Source organism: Macaca mulatta, chromosome 20 (assembly GCF_049350105.2).
Source record: "Macaca mulatta isolate MMU2019108-1 chromosome 20, T2T-MMU8v2.0, whole genome shotgun sequence".
Taxonomy (NCBI): Eukaryota; Metazoa; Chordata; class Mammalia; order Primates; family Cercopithecidae; genus Macaca; species Macaca mulatta.
Genome location: NC_133425.1, coordinates 76,346,396 through 76,364,553, shown reverse-complemented (window position 1 = coordinate 76,364,553; position 18,158 = coordinate 76,346,396). Strand labels below are relative to the sequence as shown.

General features: G+C 39.4%; 1 protein-coding gene across 1 annotated transcript in view; it reads left to right on the top strand.

Annotated features, from left to right (window-relative positions):
- Positions 1–4,115, top strand: part of CMC2 (C-X9-C motif containing 2) — a 32,785-nt gene extending 28,670 nt beyond the window's left edge. Inside the window, exon 4 of the mRNA XM_015126682.3 lies at positions 3,734–4,115. Coding sequence (XP_014982168.1) covers positions 3,734–3,820 — 87 coding nt within the window. The 3' untranslated portion in view covers positions 3,821–4,115. The remainder of the gene's footprint in view (positions 1–3,733) is intronic.
- The last annotated feature ends 14,043 nt before the right edge of the window (positions 4,116–18,158 follow it).

Genomic DNA, 18,158 nt, shown 5'->3' with positions numbered 1-18,158 from the left:
ATCACGTTACTGCATTCTAGCCTGGGTGACAGAGTGAGACTCTGTCTCTAGATAGATAGATAGATAGATAGATAGATAGATAGATAGATAGATGAGACTCTGTCTCTAGATAGATAGATAGATAGATAGATAGATAGATAGATAGACAGACAGAGTGAGACTCTGTCTCTAGATAGATAGATAGACAGAGTGAGACTCTGTCTCTAGATAGATAGATAGATAGATAGAGTGAGACTCTGTCTCTAGATAGATAGATAAGTAAATGAATGCATTCTAGCTAGCCTGGGTGACAGAATGAGGCTCTGTCTCTAAATAAATAAATAAATAGGTAGATAAATAGATAGCTTATGGAAAAATATAGCTCATATTATTTTATTTGGTATGGCTATTTGTTTTTTACATTCTTTCAGCTGTATAACGTAGCTTTTTTTTGCGTTTTTAGATGTTTTCCCCCCATGGTTAAGAAATTTTGCCACTGCTTTGTCAATTAGATCTTCATATGAAATTGTCTTCTCAGCTGGCCTGAGATTTGTTAGTGACTTTTTAGTAGACTGTTGGAGATATTTTTCTTACTTTGTCTGAGTTTGTTTTCCTATACGTTTTATGTTTTCTCCTTGATTTCTTTTCTAAGTCCTCTGTGTAGTTGTATGTTATTTTATTCTCTAATTTGTAGATGTTTTTCTGTCTGCTCGCCCATCACTAATTTCTGAGTCTGCACTCATGTGTTTCTTCTCTACTCTTAATGCTTGCTTCAGATGCTTTCCTGCTACTCTTTGCTTCATGTGTCATCTGATTACTTCATTCCATGAAGCATTTTTTTGTTTTGTTTTTTTGAGACAGAATCTTGCTCTGTCGCCCAGGCTGGAGTGCAGTGACAGGATCTCGGCCCACTGCAAGCTCCGCCTCCCAGGTTCACGCCATTCTCCTGCCTCAGCCTCCCGAATAGCTGGGACTACAGGTGCCCACCACCATGCCCGGCTAATTTTTTGTATTTTTAGTAGAGACGGGGTTTTACCGTGTTAGCTAGAATGGTCTCGATCTCCTGAGCTTGTGATGTGCCCGCCTCAGCCTCCCAAAGTGCTGGGATTACAGGCGTGAGTCACTGCACCTGGCCTCCATGAAGCATATGTATATGGCCATTTCTTGTTGGGACTCTGCTGTGTCACTGCTTTTATTCTTTTTTTTTTTCTTTTTTTTTAGGGAGATAGAGTTTCGCTGTGTTGCTCAGGATGGTCTCAGACTCCTGGGCTCAAGCAGTTCTCCCACCTTGGCCTCCGAAAGTTTTGGATTACAGGTGTGAGCCGCTGCACCTGGCCTTTTCTTCTTCTTGGAAACAAACCAACAAAAACACTAATAATACTTTTGTGGCATCCTCTTTTGTCCATCTTAATTGTTTTGTTTGGTTTGGGGTTAATTGGCCTTCTGTCTATTGTTTGATGGAGTTTTGTGAGTAACTTCATATTCATTCTTTTCCCCCCTTTTATTCAGGGACGATCTTGACTTCCTTTGGAGATGTCTTAACATATTTTAATGTACACTGTATTTTGATTTGCCCTGTAAGTTATTTATTGGCCTGCTACAAAGTATTCTGAAGACTTTCCCTTAAGACCCTCCTCAACCTGATTGCTGGGGGCAATCCAGTAGATGTGATTAAAGGTAGATGTGAAAGCTTTTTCTCAGCAGGTATCCCTCCTTGTTTTAGAATAGTGTTTTTTGATTTTTTCCCAAACAATTTTATGAGTAGATTGAATGCATGATAGATAAAATGAATGGCTTTGAAGGGACCTCGTGCTTCATGTGTAATTTGAAGTAGCCTTTTTTTTTTTTTTTTTTTTTTTGAGGCGAAATTTCGCTCTTGTCACCCAGGCTGGAGTGCAATGGTGTGATCTTGGCTCACTGCAACCTCCTCCTCCTGGGTTCAAGTGATTCTCCTGCCTCAGCCTCCTGGGTAGCTGGGATTACAGGTGCGTGCCACCAGGCCCAGCTAATTTTTATATTTTTAGTAGAGACAGGGTTTGATCATGTTGGCCAGGCTGGTCATGAACTCCTGACCTCAGGCCATCTGCCCATTTTGGCCTCCCAAAGTGTTGGGATTATAGGTGTGAGCCACCATACCTGGCCTGAGGTAGCCTTTTGACAAGGAAGGAATAAAAAGTTTGAAAACTACCATTCCAGAAGATATGTTAGAATCCTTCAGTCAAAACTTTTGATCTAGAAAACTTCTTAAAGATTGTCTAGCCCACCTGCTTATATTTGAAGTTACTGGCCCAGAAGAGTGAAGTAACTCAAAGTCATGAATCCCCACATTACACTCTCGGATGGCGGGGTTCATCCGTGATGAGCTCGGTATCACTAATCTTTAATTTCTGTGGCCTTGCTCTCCAGATGTGTGGCTCCTAGAAGATTTTGATGTTTAACTGTTCACATGTTTTCAGTTTTTTCTATTGGAATTTACTTTTACCCTTTTCCCCTTCTGCCCAGGGGAAAACACAGTCATTCACCTTTAAAGTGTGTTGGTTTGGTATATATATTGTAAGCTTGTACATATATACATATAAAAACACTTTTAAGTTTCTCTGCTTTAAACGTAGGTTAACTATTTAAGAAAATCTAAGTGCCAGGCTTCGTGTCTGCTGTTATTTCTAACCTGCCGGCCACATCAGAATACTAGGCCGAAAACCTCTTGAGGTGAAAACTGCAGTTGTATGTAGCTGATTACGAAACATAGGGTTTGAGGAGTATCAGGTTTGTTAACTGTTCATGAGAAGAAACCTTGGGAAGCTGAGCTATGTGTTTCTATATGAGTCAGTAGGACAGGTTGCTAAGAACCAGTTACTCTTTTGATAATGTCTAAAGAAATACAATGTGAGTTGGTCATAACATCTAGGCCCACTGTAGTCCATGTCTGTCATTGTGACTGGAGCACTGTATTCAATTTTGGTTGTGATTTTTTTTTTTTTTTTTTTGGTAAGGGGCATTGATATTAAAGTGCTTTATAAAAAGTCAATAAAAGTCATTTTATAGGTTCGATATTAAAAGACAGAGGCTATGTTTTGTGCAGCAGTTGTAGAAACAAGCAGTGTTCAGCCCAAAAGGTAGTAAGTGGGTTATCTGTAATCAAATATTTGAACATTACAGCAGACAAGAAGAAATAAAAGGTGGTAGTTTACAGGGAAGCACTTTTGGTTTAAAATGAAAAACTTTGGAACGAGTAGAATTGTCCAACAGTTAGACAAACTACCTCTCATGGAGTTTACAGGGAAGCACTTTTGGTTTAAAATGAAAATCTCTGGAATGAGTAGAATTGACCAGCAGTTAGGCTACCTTTCAAGGAGGTGAGCCCCTCCACTAGAGGTACTCAGCAGAAGTTAGAGGACTTGTTAGACTGTGAGCCCCTGGAGAACACGGACAGAATTTGCTCGTCTTCAGTACTTACTGAATTCATGTTTTGGGAGGAAATTGAGCAAACAATTGTGCACCTATTAGGATGTAGATGCTGTACTGTATTGAATTAAGTTGTGCTAGATATGAGATATTCTCTAAGGTCACTATTTCCAATCTCAGATTTAGTTCAATAAAAGAAGAATTTTGTCAGAACATTTTTAAAAAATTTAACCCCTGTTAACCTCAAAGAACATTTATATTTTGCAAATATTTCTAAATAATATACTGCTATAAATAGTGACATAATCTGCTGTCTCTTTTCTCCCCCCTTCTTCCTTTTATTTTTCAGTACATACAAAACAGGATCAAGAGCAGGGAGGATGGCATTGCAATGCGAAAGAAACTTTTTAATACTCCAGAGGAATCCGAAAAATAAATTGCATTTTCACTGGATGCCTTGGCTGAGAGAAGACCTAAAGACTCTGGGTTGATACCTGAAAGAATCCTATCTTATTTGGTCTCCATAATCCTTTGAATGGAAGGTGACCTGTGAGAGATTGAACCGTGGAGAAATATGAAAACCCTGGATTCTGAGTGTTTGTTGGGCAGGGCGTTTAGTACTGTCTCCCCTTTACCAGCAAACCTGACTTCACCGTGTTTCTTCCCTTTGCCTACAGCCAGTTAATATCTGAGTAACTTATCTCCCTCAATAAAATAATTTATTTAAATAATTTTTTTCTCCTTTCTCTTAGAGTCTCCTGGCATTAGGGCAAATGATGCCATTAGGCTTTTTCTTTCTGACAACATGACACTGAAGAGTTCTGGGGAAATACCATCAGTGTTAACTATTTGAAAATGTTCCAACTTTATTGTTTTTAAAGAGTGATTTTCTAAATGATTAAAAAAGATTTTTTTTTTTTTGAGACATAGTCTTGCTTTGCCGCCCAGGCTGGAGTACAGTGGTGCGATCTCAGTTCACTGTAACCTCCACCTCCTGGGTTCAAGTGATTCTCCTGCCTCAGCCTCCCTAGTAGCTGGGGCTACAGGCACAGGCTACCATGCCTAGCTGATTTTTGTATTTTTGGTAGAGACAGAGTTTCTCCATGTTGACCAGGCTGATCTCAAATTCCTGAGCTCAGATGATCCACCCACTTCAGCCTCCCAGAGTGTTGGGATTACAGGCGTGAGCCACTGTACCCAGACTAAAAGATTAAATATTTATATGTAACATTGAAAAGTTGCATCTGGTCAGGAATTGAGTCTTAGCAGACTTTGCTTTCCTATTTGGTTGAATGTGCCCACTCGAGGTGCCAGTTAACCTTAGGCCAGTGTGTCTCCTCTCTGTTGAGTATAGGACTGTTCTTCCCGTGCCCAGTTCTAGCAGTCATCTCACCAGTGTTCCTTCTGCCAAGTGTTTCTGAGACTTGTGACAATCTGGAAGTCAGCAGCTTCTAGCTGCAGCCACAGCAGGGGCTTGATCATCTTGTCAGGTGTCAGGGAACAGACTCAGCTGTGGGCTCCTTCTAGTGGAGTTCTATGTATAATGTCCAGCATGAGGCCTTGTTGGTGTCGGTGTTTAATAAGTGATTTCCCCATCACAGGAGGTGTTCAAGAGGCTGGACTTTCAGTACGTCAATTACAGAGCATAACAGACATTCAGTGGAAGGATGGGGAAAGAACCAGAATTAATTCTGAAGTACCTTCCAAGACAAAGTGTATGAATATTTATTCAGTGCCCCTAGTGTCAGGCAGTAGAAATACAGAAATGAGACGTTTTTGCCTTCAGAATCTTGTAGTAAACTGGTAAGTTGACGTTTAGTCACCTGTAATCATCAAAGTGCCATGATTAGGTAGGCGTCATAGAAGACAGAGGACATTCATGTTCAGTCTTCATGAAGAAGGAGCTATTCCAAGAAAGCTATTTAGCAAAGATGACCTTTGACAAATGAGTGAAAATGGGATACATTCTGAGGCGCACTTTAAGTCATTTAGCATGACTAGAATATGGGAGCTTAGAGTGGAGGAAGATCACAAACAGCTTTGAAATCTGTTGGAATTTTATTTTCAGTGCTTTGATGACCAGTTGCAGATTTTAATATGGTGATTAGGGATTTGGGGAGAGGAGTTAGTTAGAAGGCTGATATATTTCAATTTGTATTTTAGTAAGATTTTTTTGGTTATAATTTGGGGGATAAATTGGAGGGGAAGGACGATTATGCCCAGGGAGACCAATTAGATTTTTGTCCTAACTGAAGTTAGAAATGAGGGCCTGAATGAAAGATGTGGCTTTGGGGATCAAGAGGAATGACGAGTCAAGCATGGAGGAGTCAGCATGGCTGACTAGGTATAGGGTTTAAAGAAGCATCTAGGATGTCTCAGGCATTGGATTTGTGCCTGTGTGGGAGGGAGTACTGGGGAGGTGAAGTGTGTGTGAAAGATCCAGGGGGAGGTGGCTTCCGGGTTGCTGCTGGGTATTTAGGTCTGCAGCTCGTTAGAGTCGCCTGGATTAGAACAGAATTGGGAGATGTCTGCATGCAGATGCCAGCTAAGGCCCTGTAGGCCAGTGTCAGTAATTGACCATAAGAGCTGGATGAAACTTTGGAAATGAATTTTTAAAAATTTTATTAGTAATATATGAGTGCATTTTTTGGGGATATTCAAACCACCTAATGTTTTTACATCTTACACTCTGTATTCCAGCTGTTGCTGATCCCTGTAGAATAAAGTACACACTCAAGGCTATGGCAATGATCTACCTTTCCAGCTCCCTCTAGGAAGGGAGTTTGAGAAATAAAATGCTAGTGAGCTGGAGCACAGTGAGCAAGGGAGAGGGTAGCATGAGCTGAGGACACAGGTGGGCAGGGCCAGAACACGCGGGCCTTGGACACCACCTCAGGGAACTTGGCATGTTATTTGGAGGGTAATGGAAAACCATTAGAAGGTTTTAGGGATTGGTTGTGATTTCATTTATTTATATTTTATAAAGATCTTTCTGGTTATTCAGTGAATAGTTATGGTTAAACCAGTTCAACCCAGTGACAGTACCTGTCAGAGTTATTGTGAGGATTGGTTGAGACGTATGTAATGAATTATCTGGCACAAAGTAAGGGCCCCCTCAATATTGTTATTCTCTCAAGTGCACCCAAATGGGAGTATTGGAAACACTTCCCGTGTACTTTGGTAGAATGCACCAAATCACTAGGGGTGATACCATTTGAGTGGGGCTCCAGCTGATGGAGTAGGGGGTCGAGGGGTGAGGGGCTTAATATGAGGCAGAAGGAAGGGCCAGGCCTCTATAACTCATCCCAAGCCGGCCCCATTCTCTGGCTCCCTGTAGATCCTGCCTTTCCATAGAGGAAGCCAGTCCCAGGGGTGGCTGCATCTTATTCCATGCTTTACATCTCGTCAGCCTTGTTGACTTTCCCCAGCCTACTGTAGATCAGAGTGAAATCTGTTTCTCCTGTCTAGAGCAAGCACACTTCTTCCTGAGGATTTCCAAATACTTTAAGTTCCCACATGCAGTAGAAACCCAAGAAGCTAGAGGGAGAATGGGGTTGGGAGGTGCAGAGGTTCCATGTCTTCTTGCCTTTATGAAGCATGAGGCATTGTGCTGGGTGCAGGTGATACCATGGAATAAGATGGATGTGGTTCTAGTGACGGTTCACATCACGAAGGACCATCTGTGTCCTCTTGGGGAGTCTGGCTTTCCCACTAAGGGCAACAGGAAGGCATTGTAGGGTCTGTGCAGGATTCCAAGTGAAGGAAGATACTTAGTTACTGTTGACTTGCAGACGGTAAGTACACCTTTGGGTCACAAGAGACCATCTCTTGGGAGCTGAAGAGCTTAGGCCAAGGTTTTCCTGAGAAATCTAGTTTTGCAGAATGCTGTGAACCTTGATGCTCTGGTGACAGTGAATTAATGGTTTATTTTAGGAAGCACTACACAATTTTACTTAAGAGTGAGGATAGAACGTTGAGCTGTTTCTGACCTTTTATAAATGAGGTTTAAAATCAGATTAATCTCCACGGAGTGTTTAGCTCCAGGCACAATTAGTTTTCTGTAGAAAGGGCTTAGGCTGAACCAAATTATGCCATTGACCTGCCTGGTGGACATACAAATCATTCTGTTCTTAGGAAAAAAAAACTCACTGTCCCAAGGGAGTTGCTCCTTTCACTGCACCCTGATGTTGAAATTGGTGCCCCTTAAATGATATCATATTCAGGGAACCAGCTATGCTGGAATCTACCTTAATCCGTAGACATTCCTGCCTCCCCTAGAGAGGTCACTAAAGGAGATAAGTACATAGCAGAAAGTGGTGAAGGGAAAGCAAAGGTATGCTTTATTGTTACGGGTCTCCTGCCTCTGATGTCAGATGAAGCAGGTGGCCTGAGCTAGAGACCTGTGGGGCCATTTCTGTCCTCTAAGCTCTAGTCTGGTCTCACCAGCAGCTGGTCACATGGGAGGACAGGAGATGGAGGACAAGGTTGACAGTAGGGAGGGGAGAGCAGAGACAGGTGGCTGAGTTTCACTTGGAGAAAAGAAACTGGTTGAGTGTATACCACGTCTGAAATGAGGGAAAGGGAAGATTGCCCAAATCCCGTAAAGGACCTTTTTTGTGCTATTAATGCCGTTCTTTTTTGTGACAAAATGTTTCAAGTTTACAGAAAACTATGCAGAATAATATGAACACGCACATAGATGCTATCTAAGTCTATTGATATTTCATCATACTTTTAAAAAATACAGGTTTAAAAAAATAATAATACAAAACTGGCTAAAGCCTCCTGTGTTTGTCACCCCAAGCCTGTTCCACTTATTTCTTTATTGGTGGTAACTACTACTACTACTACCCTACTATACTTTAATATATTTCATTCCCATGTATGATTTCATATATGTGTATACACATATATATATATGTCAGTATCCATAGCCATATTTTATTTTGCGTGTTTAGACATGTTACTTAGGAGAGGTCATGATGTGTGTAGTCTTTGGTAGCTTACCTTTTTTTAAAAAAAAAATATGTTGATAAATGAGGCTTTTGTTTATTTGTTTTGCCTGCTATATAGCACTTCGTTGTAGGACTATACCAAGGTTTATGTGTTTCCCCGTAGATGGTCACTTAGATATCCAGTCTTTGCTATTATAAACTTCAATGAAAGTTCTTACATACCTTCTTGTGCAATCTCGGAGAGTGTTTTTAGGTATAAACCTAGGATTTTAATTATTGGGCTGTAAGGTATGCATTTTCAGACTTACTAGAAGTTGCTAAATTACACCCCAAATGGTTTTAAGATTTTATGATTTTGTTTTTTTGTTTTTCGTTTTTTGGTTTTTTTTGAGACAGAGTCTCACCCTGTCACCCAGGCTGGAGTGCAGTGGTGTGATCTCGGCTCACTGCAACTTCCACCTCCTGGCTTCAAGCAATTCTCGTGCCTCAGCCTCCTGAGTGGCTGGGACTACAGGTGTGTGCCACCATCCCTGCTAATTTTTGTATTTTTTAGTAGAGACAGGGTTTCACCATGTCCAGGCTGGAAGATTTTATGATTTTTTAAATTGTGATCCTATACATCTTTTGCTAGATTCGTTTCTAAGGGGTATTTTTAAAATTACTTATTCTAATATCTCTTTAAAAAATTTTTATAAAGCTGGGATTATAGGCATGAGCCCCTCATCCAATTTATTCTAATTTCCTATTACTGATATATTGGAGTATAATTGATTTCTGTATATTTATCTTACATTCAGAATGCTTGCCACACTTGCTTAGTAATTCTGGGACCTATAGATTATTTTAGATTTTTCTATGTAGACACTCATGTCACTTTTAAATAGTAACCGTATTAAATCATTTGTTTTTTTCCAATGTTTATACTTCCTTCTTTTATTGTACTTAGAACATTCAGTATAATGTTTAATAGATACATCGGACTTCTCCTGTTACAGATGTTAAATCCTTATATTTCACTGATAAGTAGCAAATTTGCAGTAGGTTTTTGGAAGATGTGCCTCCTTAAGGAAGTTCCTTTTGGTAATTGTAGATAGACTTGCTCAACCTCCACTCCACCTCCTTCTAGTGTGCCTTCCCATACTTGTGAAACTCGAAAGTTAAATACTGTATTTTCTCCAATTCCTTTACCGTTAGGATTCCAGATAGGAATTAATGTCCATTAATCAGTGAGATCTGGATTTGGAATTGACTTACATTGAGAGAGAGAGACGGTCTATGAAGCATCCATTTTCTGGTATGGATCAGAGCAGAAATGGTGGGGTTATAGAGCTTGCAACTGTAGCTACAGTTTTCTCCTTTTTGCTAGGCAGCTTCTTAATTGCAATATGGCTCTGAAGTTTCTTCATCCCTCCCAATGGTCAGGTAAGTTATTTAAATACCTGTCTGTCATTGCTTACTACACTGTCCTTTTAATCTTCATTATATAAACAATAAGGACATGTTTAATGCTCACCGTTAGTCTTGTGTTAATATCGCCCTAGTCATTTTGGGTGTCTGAGCCTCATTTTCCAGCAAATTCCTAAGGAAGTTCTCATGGGAACAATATTCTGTGGGTTTTTTTCTTTTCTTATTGAGACGGAGTCTCACTGTGCCACCCAGGCTGGAGTGCAGTGGTGTGATCTTGGCTCACTGCAACTTCTGCTGCCTGGGTTCAAGTGATTCTTGTGCCTCAACCTCCCAAGTAGCTGGGACTACAGGCGTGCACCACCATGCCCGGCTACTTTTTTTGTACTTTTAGTAGAGATGGGGTTTCACCATATTGATCAGGCTCGTCTTGAACTCCTGACCTCAAGTGATCCACCTGCTGCGGCCTCCCGAAGTGCTGGGATTACAGGCCTGAGCCACTGCGCCTGGCCTTTTTCTTCACTTCTGTTGTCCCTGTCCTGTTCAATTTTGATTCTACTCCCTGCAGTTTTTCCTCACTGTGGAGTCTTGTCCTGGAAGGGAACCCTAGGGGGTCAGTTTTGAGAGCTCATTAATTAATTGCTCCAGCCCCTTCAGACCTTCCTGTGGGCCCCATTTACTTACCCACTATTGAAGAACATTGCCAGTATCAATTGCTGTTCTCAAACTGGCCCTCTGGGCTTTGCAGTGAATATCTGTTGATTGTTTTGTGTTCTTCAGTCCTTAGCTGGTTCAGGTACCTCGTGCCTCCCTGTGCTGCTTTCCACATTGATGCTGAGACCTCCCAGGACTCTGGCTGTTGATGCTCTGTCCTCGCCTCACTCATTTGTATTTTGGGATATGGGGGTTACATTTTAACCTAATGTTATTGTAAATACTGTGTCTCCTGCCTTTTTTTATGTGGGGATTTGGAAAGATCTAAAACCTTTGCTTCCACAGTCACAACTATCTTTCCAGAATTTCCCGCCAGTAACTTTCTGACATGCACACTTAACTTACCAATGGGAAACATATTTTTTCTGCTCAGAGCCCAAGGTGAGTCACACAGGCCTTACTCTTACCTCCCTATGCTGGCAAGTGGATGTTTTCTAGTTAACATTTTCTTAGAGGATTACCTTCTGGCTTTATGTGATACTGTTTCTCACATCATTCCTTGTAGAGACTCAGTATGTTCCATCTTTTTCCATTGTGTGTATGAAAACCTCACTTCCTGGTCCCTGGAACTGGGCTAGGCTGCGTAGCATGTGCTGATGCACTTACTTTCTGGTTTATAGTTCTCTCTGATTTCAACCCCCAAGGATTTTCTTTCCTTTCTTGTGAGCTCAACTATACTTCTAAAAACCATATTTGGTATATGCTATGTAGTACTTGTAGATAGCTTTTTAGCTGGAGGGTTTTCAGATTACCTAATGAGCCATTTTACCAGAAACGGATACCCTGTACATAAAATTTTACCTTGGAAAGACTGCCCAGTAGGAATGATTACATTTTCAACAGTTAGAGAACTAACTCATTCCTAGAAGATGAGGGGAGGATGGGAGGAGGGGAGAGCATGGCAAAGAGAGAGTTGTAAGAGCATCTTCTGTTCAGAGACCTTCATCTGCATTTGGGCCATTAGACTGTGGTCCATGGGCCAGCAGCTTTAGCATAACCTGGGAAAGCTTGTTAGCAGTGCAGAACCTCAGCCATGTATGGTGGCTTGCACCTGTAATCCCAGTACTTTGGAAGGCCGAGGTGGGAGAATTGCTTGAGGCCAGGGAGTTCAAGACCAGCTTGGGCAACATAGTAAGACCCTGTCTCTACCAAAAAAAAAAAAAAAAGAAAAAAAAGAGTCTTAGGCCCCACCCTGACCTACTAACTGAGAATCTGCGTTTTAACAAAATCCTCAGATGATTTGCATGCATATAAAAATTTGAGAAGCACTGACTTAGACTCTTTCTGATGTAACTACCTTCCTTAAAATGCCTACTTCTTTGGGGTTAATGACCTTCATCCACTCTTGTCATCACTTCTAGCTTATTCTTTTTTCTCCAGTTAATTTTTAAGCACTTTCCTCAAATAACTTTTGTACTGAAGTTTTTGAGAAAAGTTCTTATTGATGCTGTATTATGTTGAGGATGCGATTTGAAAAAAAAAATTTAGGAAGCATTAATATAGTATGTTGTCATTGAATATGACAGCAAAATCTTAAGGGCAAAGCTGTTAGGAAATTCTTAGGGCATTTACTTTTTTTCAACTCTGGCGAGTAGAGGGCTAAGAAAGTAAAGCATTCTGCAGTTTGTATAGAGAAATTTAGACCTGGCTATTCTTCACTGGAGTATTTGCTTACAGAGCATCCATATTTCCTAAAATCCTGTGATTGGATTATTGAGCTACTGATTGGACTTACTACAAATATTCAAAAATACGAGAATATCTTTTCAAAGCAGATACAATTAAAATAAAGGAAAATTCTCTAGAGATAGTTCAAGTTGTTGTGATGGCTTTATCTGCTAAAATTTTAGTTTAGTTCAGCTAGCAGATAATTTATCAGCAAGTTCATGATACATGGAATTCAGGTTATGGGTAGACTGAAAGCTCTCTGGGCTAACACCTCTCTGGGCAGACACCACATTATTCCTGTATCTGCAGCTCTTAGGACAGTGCCTAACACATAATTGGTATTCAATAAATACTTTTTGTCTGAATGAATGAATTTTTAGTGAATAAAGAATAAAGTGTTGAAGTAGTCCGAAGGACTTTAACATTTACATTTTCTTTTTCTGTAGATCATTTGATAGGTATATTGTTGGATGTAATTAAAACAAGAAGGGCTCTATATGTCTACCAGTAGGACACTAGTTAAATAAACAATGATGCATTTACACAAAGGTATACCATGAATCTATACAAAGGAATGAAGATTTTGTGTGTGTATGTGTGTGTATGTATGACTATATGGTGATTATCTGTATAAAGAAAAAAAGAGAAATTCCTAAAACTTGAAAACAAACTGAAACAAATAAGTACATGTCAAGTTGGTTGTATAACCACAGAAAGGAAATGATTATAAGTGTTGTTCAAATACAGTATTTTGACTTTACATCTCCAGAAGGTGATACATCCTGAAGATAAAGAGAACTGCAAAAAAAATGTAAAACTATTTGTTCATAATAAAAAAATACTGTTTTGTGATTGGCATTATAAAATATCATATATATAATGTTAGTGTCAGTAGAAACCAAGATTTTCAACCTAAGACCAAAACAAGATGCAAGAGTAAAATTCAACTCAAAATACTGCAGTATTAAATTTGAATTGGAAATAGTACTTTGAATTCATTATTTTTTTCTAAAAAGTATTTCCTAATTCTGTCCACTGAAAAGGTCTTTGAAGCAATGACATCTCAGTAGCAATTAGCATGCTTAGCACTCAAATTATGCTTTCTAATAGCATTGCCCACTAAAAGAAAACCAGGTCTCTTTGGAGAAGTGGCTGATTCCAGCTCTTGGGCAGTAAATGTCATGTTGAACCTGGGCTATCTTATGCCAGAAAGCAGGGGAACCGTCAAAGACTGCTGGGGTCCTGTCAGTAAGACTCAGGAGCTACCTTGAAGGAGTGTCCAGTGGCCACAGATGAAACTGCTCACATCAAAAAGAATAGTGAATGCAAAAGATTTATACACATTGAATGCATAAATATCCATGAGTTCATAAAAACACTTTGAAAGGCGTTAACATCATTGAAGGTTGTTAGGGTATCCAAGTCGTTACTGTGAAAGGAAAGCAGCATATTTATCCAAACTTTCCGGTATAAACTGTGTTGAAAATAACCATAACCAAATGGATGACTGAGAGAAAGGTTTTTTTTGTTTTTTTTTTAAGACAGGGTCTCACTCTGTCGCCCAGACTGGAGTGCCATGGCATGATCTTGGCTCACCACAACCTCTGCTTCCCAAACTCAAGCGATTCTCCTGCTTCAGCCCCCTAAGTAGCTGAGATTACAGGTGTGTGCCACTACTGTCCGGCTACTTTTTTTGTATTTTTAGTAGAGACAGGGTTTTCACCATGTTGGCCAGGCTGGTCTCGAACTCCTGACCTCAAATGATCCACCCACCTCGGCCTCCCAAAGCACTGGGATTACAGGCGTGAGCCACCATGCCCAGCCCATAAAGTTCTTTTTAACATATTTCTTGAGATAGAATTCATATATCATAAAACTCATTTAATAAATGGTTTTTATTCACAAAATTGTCCAAACATCACCACAACCCAAGTTTAAAATATTTTCATTAACTCCAAAAGAAGCCCTGTACTCCTTAGCAGTCACACCCCTTTCTCTTTCACCTTCACAGCCCTAGGCAAATACTGATATGTTTTCTGTCTCTGTGGATTTGCCTGTCTTCCAGACCCTTTAGATAAATGGAAACTGTAGTTAAATATGTAGTAAATTTTGTGATTGGCTTCTTTCACCAAGCAAAATGTTTTCAAGGTTCATCCACGCTGCAACATGATCAGTACTTTATACCTTTTTATTGCTGAATAATAAGAATAAAGTTCTCAGCCTGGCCAACATGGTGAAACTCCGTCTGTACTAAAAATACAAAAATTAGCCGAGCATGGTGGTGAGCACCTGTAGTCCTAGCTACTAGGTAGGCTGAGGTGTGAGAATCACTTGAACCTGGGAGGCGGAGGTTGCAGTGAGCCAAGATCGCACCACTGCACTCCAACCTGGGTGACAGAGTGAGACCCTGTCTAAAAAAAAAAAAAAATTACAAAGCATCATTTTGCAGCTTCTAATATAATAATGGGCAAGTGATGTTTAAAATTATCAGTGAGTGTGTTATCAGTGAAAGAGAAAGGTGGATGGAAAGGTATAAAATTGGATGAATCACACCAGTGAACCCTGAACTCAGTGGTAAATCTTAAAATTATTAAATCATTCAAAGACTGTCACATATTACATGCCTCCTATTTTTTTTAAATGAAATGACTACCATATTATTTTTGAAACTAATCAAACTTCTAGAGTTAACTTTCAGTTTCTGAAGGCTAGAGAAACGTGTTACCACAGAAATCCATAATGTGTGTGTGACATTCTATAGGACAAATGACTCAATTGTCTTTAGCAAATAAGTAGCATAAAAAAGAAGAGGGAGAGGGATTCAATTTATGCTTTAGATTAAGAGATTTAAGAACATAACCAAATGCAATGTGTGAATCTTGTTTGGATTCTGATGGGAACAAACCAACTGAAAAAAGACATCTTTGTTACAGTTGGAGAAATTTGAGGATGACTGGGTTTCAGACAATGTTAAGAAATTGCTGTCATTTTGTTAAGCATAGTAACGGCATTGTGATTATGTTTTAAAAAACGTCCTTACCAGTTGAAGTATTTACAGGGAAAATGATGGATGTGTGGGATTTACTTTAAATTACCAGCAAACAGAGTGGGTGTAGCAGGATTAATGAAACAAGATTGGCTATGTGTCAGTAACTGTTGAAACTAGATGATAGATTCATAATTTTTTTTTTTACATTTCTCTCTAATGAATGCTTGAAAATTTTTATAATAATTTTTTTAAAAGAGTCCAAGATGCTTAGAGTCAAGAAGCAATTTCATCTAGAATATAACTTGTCAGAATATGTGCTTTTCTGAGAAAAAGACTCAGAACTTCTGTTTTTTCTTAAATGCTTAACATTTATTTTGGTCTTTTTGATTTTGAAGAGTTCTGGGATTTTCTGTTAAATAAAGGGCAGCCTTTCAAAAGAGAGACAAATGTTGGCAATGGAGATGCCAAGAGTGGAATAGGAATTTGGTCAAAACAAGAAATATGTAGGCCTACATAGAAACTTACGACTATTTTGAAGGCTGCTTCTCCCCAGGCTGCATTTTCTATGACAAATTTCTGTGAATCTAAACTATTTTAATCTTTCTTGAGAGGCAAAATACTGCCACGGTTAGACGTTTGAAATCAGACAGACCTATATTCAAATTCCAACTCTTGTCACCTATGAGTTGTGATGGAGGGCAAATTTACTTAAACTCCTCAAACCTCAGTTTCTTCAACTGTGAAATGGGAATCATGATGGTATTTACTACATAGAGTTGAAATGAGGATTAAATTATCCCTTTTGACATACGGTGTGGTTTAAGTTATGTGTTTGGAATACCATGAGTATCTATGGAGTCCTAGCTGGTGTGTGTGTATGAGAAAACTAGAAACTAAAGCACATGGGTATGTGGACACAAATGCCTTTCGTCTGCCTTTACAGCCCTTTCTCAATAGAGAGAACACAGCCTTGTGTTTCAATATAAGGAATCAGTGAAGTAAATTTGCACAAAATTCCTATACTTCTGGGGTTAAGAACTCAGAAGGGCAATTCCAAATATTTGTCTCATTTCTCTTTGGACTCTATTGATCTTCTTCGCCTCTCCCAATAAATGAGTGTGATATTTGAAAACCTGGCTATGGACTGGTTGAGACAGGCACCGCTAGATGCCACCTGACTACAAAGATGAGCAAGCCCCAGCTATACCTGCAAGAAGACTTGGGGCATGTCTGTATATCTTAAGGGAAGACGGAAGAACCAGTGGTGTAAAAGGCAAATTTTACTTTTTAATTTCTTTAAATTTTATTTTTAATTGACAATTATATATATGGGGTATATGATGTTTTTTTACACATGTATAAATTATGGAATGATCACATCAAGGTAATTAGCCTATGTCACCTGAAATATTTACCGTATCTTTGTGACGACAACATTTTTTTTTATTTTTTTATTTTATTTTACTTTTTTGGAGACAGAGTTTGGCTCTGTTGTGCGGATTGGAGTACAGTGGCACGATCCTGGCTCGTTGCAAATTCTACCTACCAGGCTCAAGCAATCGTCTGCCTCAGCCTCCCAAGTAGCTGGGATTATGGGCACATGCCACCACACTTGCTTAGTTTTTGTGTTTTTTTTGTAGAGACAGGGTTTCACAGCCTTGCCCAGGCTGGTCTTGAACTCCTGAGCTCAAGTGATCTGCCTGCCTTTGCCTCCCAAAGTGCTGGGATTACAGACATGAGACACTGCACCTGGCCCTGGGTGAGAACATCTAAAATCCTCTTTTTTAGCTATTTTGAAATATCCATTATTAACTGTAGTTCCCTTTGCTGTGCAGTAGAACATCAAAAGGTATTCCATCTGTGTAACTAACTTTGTATCCATTTGCCCAACATTGTCCTTTTCACTTTCTACTTACTCCCATCCTCAGCCTCTGGTAACCACTATTCTACTCTCTACTTCTGTGAGTTCAACTTTTTTAGATTTTACGTGTAAGTGAGATAATATGGTATTTGTCTCCCTGGGCCTGACTTATTTCACTTAACATAATGCCCTGTAGGATCACTGATATTTCACAAAAGACAGAATTTTCTGTTTCTTTTTTTAAGGCTGAGTAGTATTCCATTGTTTGTATTTACCACACTTAATATATCCATTGGTAGGCATTTAGATTGTGTCCGTATCTTGGCTGTTGTGAATAATGCTGCAGTGAACATGAGAGTTCAGACATCTCTTTGACATACTGATTTTGATTTCTTGGATATGTACCAATAGTGGGATTGCTGTATGGTATGGTAATTCTATTTTTAATTTTTGAGGAACCTCCATACTGTTTTCCAAAATGGTTGTACAAATTTCCAATACCACCAAGAGTGTATAAGGATTCCCCTTTCTCCACATTCTCACCAATGCTTGGTATTGTTCATCTTTTTGATAGCAGGCATTCTAACAGTTGTAAGGTGATTTCTCATTGTGGTTTTAATTCACATTTCTCTGATGATCAGAAATGTTTAGCATTTTAAAAATGTATCTGTTGAACATTTGTATGTCTTCTTTTGAGAAATGTCTATTCAAGTCCTTAGCCCATTTAAAATTTTTCATTTTACTTCTTTTTTTAGAGATGGATCTTGCTATGTTGCCCAGGATTGAGCACAATGGCAATTCACAGGCATGATTATAGCACACTACAGCCTTGAACTTCCAGCCTCAAGTGATCCTCTTGCCTCAGTCTCCTGAGTAGCTGGAACTACAGATGTGCACCACTGTGCCCAGTCTGCCTATTTTTTAAGAGAGTTACTTGTTTTGTTGTTATTGAGTAGTTTGGGTTCCTTATACATTTTGGATACTAGTTTCTGATTCAGCGTAGGATTTGCAAGTATTTTCTCCCAATCTGTAGGTTGCCTCTTCATTCTATTGTTCTCTTTGCTGTGCAGAAGTTTTTTTAGTTTGATGCAGTCTCATGTGTCTATGCTTGGTTTTGTTGCTTGTGTTTTTAAGGTCGTATCCAAGAAATCTCTGCCTAGATCGATGTCATGGAACTCTCTCC